The sequence below is a fragment of the Leptosomus discolor genome, chromosome 20, assembly GCF_034619465.1.
Source record: "Leptosomus discolor isolate bLepDis1 chromosome 20, bLepDis1.hap2, whole genome shotgun sequence".
Taxonomy (NCBI): domain Eukaryota; kingdom Metazoa; phylum Chordata; class Aves; order Leptosomiformes; family Leptosomidae; genus Leptosomus; species Leptosomus discolor.
In genome coordinates this window covers 5132644-5138975 of record NC_141410.1, presented here as the reverse complement: position 1 = coordinate 5138975, position 6332 = coordinate 5132644, and the positions used below count along the sequence as shown (strand labels likewise).

Here is a 6332-nt window from a genome sequence, read left to right as displayed (position 1 = left end):
TCTTCAAATGAGGGCCCCTCTCAATAGTAATTTCTCACTGTTACTGAAGAACTCAGGACATAAATCAATTCCATATATTTTGAATTCCACCTGTTGCAAAGGGTAAAAAATTCTCCCTCCCCCTTTTTTTAGTATAGGCAGGCGTTGCCAATATCATTAGCAAAAGAAGGGTGGAGCAAATTAGGGTATTGCAACATAAATAAATTTTTTATTTCTGCTTATGAACTGAGTGCTTAATCACCTGTGAAGACGTCTCAGAAACACTTGAAAACAAGGCTTAAGACAGCATAGGTTTTATAGCGCTCACTTCTGTTGAAGTGACATGGCATCGGTTTACACAGCTTTAGCAATAACAGCGATGGTTTTCATTTCTCCTGTTATAATACCAGCAGTGTGTTTGGGGGCGTTATTTTATGATTTTTTCAATTCAGAACTGCCACCTGGAATTGACCAACCTCTAAAGCTTCGCTTTTTCCATTCGTTGTTGATTACAACCATGATCTTGGTAAGTCAACCTTCTTAAAACTGCAGATTTCACTTTTATTTTAGAATTTTCAGTGTATCTGTCAAACTGCAGCCACTTTACATTGGAAAACTGTTTCACATGAAAATTTAAAAAAATAACTACATATATACTGTACCTATTGAACTGCATGTACATCTAATAATGCCGTCTATTCAGAAGCCAGCCTACACTACCTCTCTTCTTCCAAATTCTTTCTTTTCAACAGGGAAAGATTTTGGAGAAGCTAGGGATCTGCAGTGATTTAAGCTTATTGCGAGCTGTGCTAGAGGGAATACCACCATGGAGAGATTCAAAACTTCTTATCAAGGATCTCAAAGTAGATGAGGTACCGTTGAGGATTTATCAGCCTAAATGGCCACCGACTGGCAAAAGAAGAGGAATACTATATTTTCATGGAGGCGCTGGCACATTTGGGAGCATTAGTAAGAAATCATTAAGTTTTATTTTTAAAATCGAATCCAAACCTTTACATTTTTACCTTCAGACATGTATCAGTCAATACCTCACCTGTCCTTCCTAATGACAATAGTCTTTGCAATCTCAGTACTAACAGCAAAGCTCCTCGTGGAATTAACAGTCTAGCACAGAGTTAAGGCTAATCACATTTCTACTTCCTTTGGGCTACAGGCAAAGTTGATGAAAGCAGCTCTTAGCAGATCTGAGGCTTCTAAATCCAGAACTGTGATCCAGAAACCCCTCATTTGGCTGCCAGATAACAGCAGAGGGACTCCGCTCCTCCTCCTTTGGAAGCTGCTCTGAAAAAGATTCAGCTTGCTGGGGCAGAGAAAGAGACCATTAAAACAAACCACATCTGCTTAGGTCACTTTGAGGGAAGTTCAGCTCACAGGATGTTTTTGTACCTAACAACTAGCTGAAAATAAGATATAGCAACAGTCCTGGAGTAAGGCTAGGAGTCCATGTCTCCTCCCTCCTCCTCCTCTGTGCTCCATCTTTTCTGGAAATGTAACTTCAAATCCTTTTAGGCTGATCTGGAACTCAGCGTAGATCTAGTTTCTGAAACAATTACAGTATCATGAAAATGGCAATGCTGCTGCTAAAAAGAATACATTCTGGCTTCATTTGAAACAATGCTTTGGCTACTTCTCAAGGAGAAACTTCTAGTTTTGGATCTCAACTGGACTAAAGTGTTTCCTGTAAGCTTGGATAAAGCCACAAAGTACAGAACTTAAGATATACTTCTGTGCTCAGCACTCAACTTTTGTGCAGAAACACTACAAAAGTCAGTGTTTCTCAACCTGCAGTCCATGCATCAAAGTAAGTCTGAAGGATACAACATGGTCCAATAAAGGATTTAAAGAATACATTAAAAAAAAACCCTGTAAATATATTCCCATTCATACAAACAAGGAATCAAAATGAAGGCAAATATAAATAATAAATGGGCATTAAAACCAGAACCAATTTGGGCCAGTTTGATTCTTGTGGTAACACTGCACAGGATACTTTATTTCTTTTTCAGAAAAGGAGACAACCCTTTGATTGTCTCAGTAGCTGCTGGCTCAGCCTCCTAACTGGAGGATCTCTCTCTGAGCAAGCAAGCCTGTGTGTGCTTTGTCTGGAAGCCAAGGCACCTAACATGGAAGTCTAGATTTCATTCCAGGGGTCAGACAGGGAAGTTTGGTGGTTTTGAATCCTTCACTATTTCAAAGGGTAAGTCTCCAATAGATCTAGGTTAGGCAGACTTCGGTTATCTGTAAATTAGTTTGAGAGTCCACCTAGCCTCATTCAGCATTATGCCGAAACAATAGTGTAAATTCTAGTGACTTAGCTTCCATTCTGCATTGTGGCAGAAATAATCTACCCTTGTTTTACTGCAGAGCATGTTAGTCTGGGTGGAGGGTTATGGTGACACCAGCTGTGACGATTCTAGCTCTAGAGCTAGTTTGGGTAGCAGTGAGGACTTAAGAGATAAGCCTCTATGATCTAAGTGAAAGGTGAATTCCTTTTGCTGGAAGAAAAAAAATCACACAACAAAGATGCACAGTTGTAGTTGTTGTTCACAACACAAGTGCTGTTGCACAATCAGCACACTGAGGGAGCTGTATCACATGGCATGGCTTAATATAATGCCCATACCTATACACTGACTGTAGTACACAACCTTTCATTTGAATTCCCATTGGTACCTGCTAACAGGAAAGCAAATAACATAATGACAAGTTTTTAAAAGGACTGGGGGAAATCTGCAACTAGCAAATTAGCAGAAGCTACAATGAACAACAGAGTCAGTGGACAGATAATACGACTTGCTCCTTAAAACCCATACAAATGGAAGTCATGCTTCACAAACCAGTGTAAGCTTTTTAAATGAGTCAGCAAATACATGAATAAAGGAGACCGAGTTGATAAAACCTACTTTGATTTCAAAAGAGTCTCTTAAAGAGGCTACACACCCATGACTCAAAAGGGAAGGTCTTTCATTTGGATAAAAGCTGATTAAAAGACAGAAAAAAGATGGGTTGTGGGAGGTTCCTGTGAGATTCCCATAAGGAGATCTGTGCTGGGACCAGTGCTAATCAACATACTCAAAACCAGAAAAGATGGTGAAAGCTGATACGATACTAAGTCCTTCAAGGTAGTAAACGGATGGCTGAAAAACTGCAGAATGTCTTTATGATAGCAAAGGATTGGACAATAAACAGATGAACAGAGCATCCTAACTGTATAAACAATGGACTCTCAGCAGATTACTCCCTTGCAGGAAAAAGATTTTGGGATTATGGCAGAAAATTACCTGAAAATGTTGACTTAGTGCACAGCAGCAGTCAAAAAGCTACTAAAATGTGAGGAGTTACTATTAGGAAAGGACAAAATGGGAAACGTCTTTATGCTACCGCAATAAATCCACGGTGCACCTAAATACAGTATAGTTCCCATACCTCAAAAAGGATACAGCAGGACTGGAAAGACTCCTAGAGAGGCTGCATAGGCGAGAAAAGTGCTTCTGTACAGAGAATAAGTGAATAGACAGACGCTTCAGGCTGGAAAAGACAGATAAAGACAGATACACTGAAAGTCTATAAAATCACGCGCAGTAAGAGAAGTTAAATGGAATGACTGCCCACCATCTCTTACAGTACAAGAGTAAATGTCACCAAACGGAAGTAGCAAATGCCAGGTACAAAACGAGCAAATAGAAATGGGGTTCTTTACACCTTTGTAAGCAAGCTATGGGATTCTTCACTGCACAAAGCTGTTAATGTTAAAATAATGGGTTCAAGAAGTGGTTCCAATAATTCACGGGAGAAACATTAATCAAGGGCATTAATTACAAAGACACAGTTTCTGTCTCAAGGTAGTGCCCCAAGCCTCAGCTTCTTGTATGCTGCTTATCACTACATGCTTGTCCTCCATTTGTGATTCTCCTTAGAGACCTTTTGTTGACCACCAGCTGAGACGTGACACCAGCCTAGCGAGACTTTTGGTTTTCCTAGTATTGCCATTCTTGCACACCAATATTATGCTCTAGCAGCCACTGACCAATAAACAGAAAATGTGTTACCATGTAAAGACCGCACTGCATAGCAGAAGTTATTCATTGGTCTCGTGTTGCAGTGCCTTCCACAGAGTGTATGTTCTGTACTTTAATTTCAAAAGGATAATTGATTTTTAAAACAGAATTTCTGGTAAACTTTCTCTTTAGGAGCCTTTGAAAGAATATGCCGCTACATTGCCAAAAAATGCAACTCAGTGGTTGTGTCTGTTGGGTAAGTGCTACTTTTACACAGAATTATTTATGGTGGTACAGTTCACATTGAAGCTTTCCTGAAAAATATGCTGAAAATATTTACTGCTTTGGATTGTGCTCCCTATTTTTTGCTTTAGCCTTTCATTTAATTTAGAAATGTGCTTATAGGCAAAGTATTCTAAAACAGCTGTAACACCATGAGTTTGTCTTTTCAATCTAATTAAAAACGAATATAATATTTAAAATATAGAAAAAAAAGGCCTACATAACTACCATACCAGTGAATCACGAACAATGCAAATTAAACTTTTATACTTACTTTGACAATAACCACAATATCTTTGACATTTCAGTTATCGTTTGGCTCCTGAACACCCATACCCAGGGCAATATTTTGACTGTCTCAGTGCCACGTTATACTTTATGAGGAATTTAGAAGAGTATCATGTGGATCCTGCTCTCATCGTCATTAGTGGTGACAGTTGTGGAGCTAATTTTGCTACGGTTATTTGCCAAATACTGCTGAACAAAAGAGATCTCCCAAAAGTACGTGCTCAGGTCTTACTTTACCCAGGACTACAGGGGCTAGATTTTCATTTGCCTTCCTATCAGCAGAATGCTTCGGTCCCCATGTTGTTTCGGAAACTAGTTCTCTACTTCTGTTTTCGTTATCTTAATAAAGAACCATCAATTTTGGAAGATGTCCTACAAAATTACCATGTTCCTGAGAGTATGAAACAGAAGTATAAAAAATGGGTAAGTGCTGACATTATTCCTGACAAATTTAAGATTAGAGGCTACGTACCACAGAAATCCACTTTGTATAAACCCGAAGTCCATGAAGCAGTCAAAGAACTTTTAGCAATAACATTCTCCCCACTTTTAGCTGAAGACTCCATTATTTGCCAGCTCCCTGAAGCCTACATTGTGACCTGTGAGTTTGATGTGCTTAGGGATGATGGACTGTTATACAAGAAGCGACTAGAGGACAATGGTGTTCAAGTAACCTGGTATCATTCTGAGAGTGGTTTCCATGGAATTTTAGCCTTTTTTGGCTATGGGATTTTTTCCTTTTTATCTGGAAAAAAGATAATGGATAGTACTGTGAATTATATAAACAGTTTATAAAAGTATTATTCAGAATGAAAATACAAGTCTTACATTATCCTTGGCGAATTGATACTTGGCAAAGAATGTAAATGCTTTCGATCTATGTTTTGGATTTTGACTGCATTTTATACTTTTTAATTTCTCCTTCTGCAGTGACTCTCAAACACATGTTAAGATTATTTAAAGCACCACCATTCTAGAAAACATTATTATAAAACCAGACCAATACGATTGAGATGCACAAGCAAGGCACCTGGCACATACTGCTTCACTTCAACTCCAGCAGTTCTAGCATCTTTGCGTGACTGGCACACATTCAAGGCAAGCAGCAAGAATATCTCTTCCTGAAGATTCTTCAACTGCCCAGAAATGCTGAAGACAACAACCAGGGTCTACTTTGGCCCTTGTGAGAGACTGGAGATGTTTAGGGTATCAGATGGAGAGCCCAATGACTCAGGTTCTGTGAAGTCTTATTTCAGATACCGAAACTGCAGATCTGCATTTTGATGTCTAGTTAGCTTGCACAAAGGCTACACTTTTCTTGAAAAAGCATAGTCAAAAGAAAGGCTTCTGTCTGCAGCAGAAGTACTAAACTGAAACTAGTATGGGTTTGATTTTGTTTGGAATCTGAGAAATGATGTTTCATTTTGGAACTTGATTCTTAAACTGGAATCCCTAAACTTTAATGACTGTGTACATGCTAGGGAAGTGCAGAGGTGAGACTTCTTTTCCTTTTGTACTCTGTTTTTCTTTCAAGATTATCTTACTCTTAAGACTATCTATTATGCTATGTTTGCTGAAAAAGTTCTGAAGATCACAGATGTAAGAAGGTAGAGAAGCACGTTACATTATATTATATTATATTTATTATATTATATTATATTATCACTGTAATGCTGTGGCAATTTTGTGATGCTTTCAACAAAAAAAACCCCAAACAAACCAAAACCAACTAGCACTTCAAATATTTCTGTTACAAGAGCACGT

The 6332-nt window shown here is 38.6% G+C and overlaps 1 protein-coding gene across 1 annotated transcript; it reads left to right on the top strand.

Moving 5' to 3' along the window:
• The first annotated feature begins 322 nt into the window (after positions 1-322).
• Positions 323-5363, top strand: LOC104351179 (arylacetamide deacetylase-like 4). The gene is made up of 4 exons (XM_009957214.2): positions 323-505; positions 732-948; positions 4191-4254; positions 4589-5363. Exons 1-4 carry the CDS (start codon positions 323-325, stop codon positions 5361-5363), a joined length of 1239 nt encoding a protein of 412 aa, XP_009955516.1.
• Positions 5364-6332: the final 969 nt, after the last annotated feature.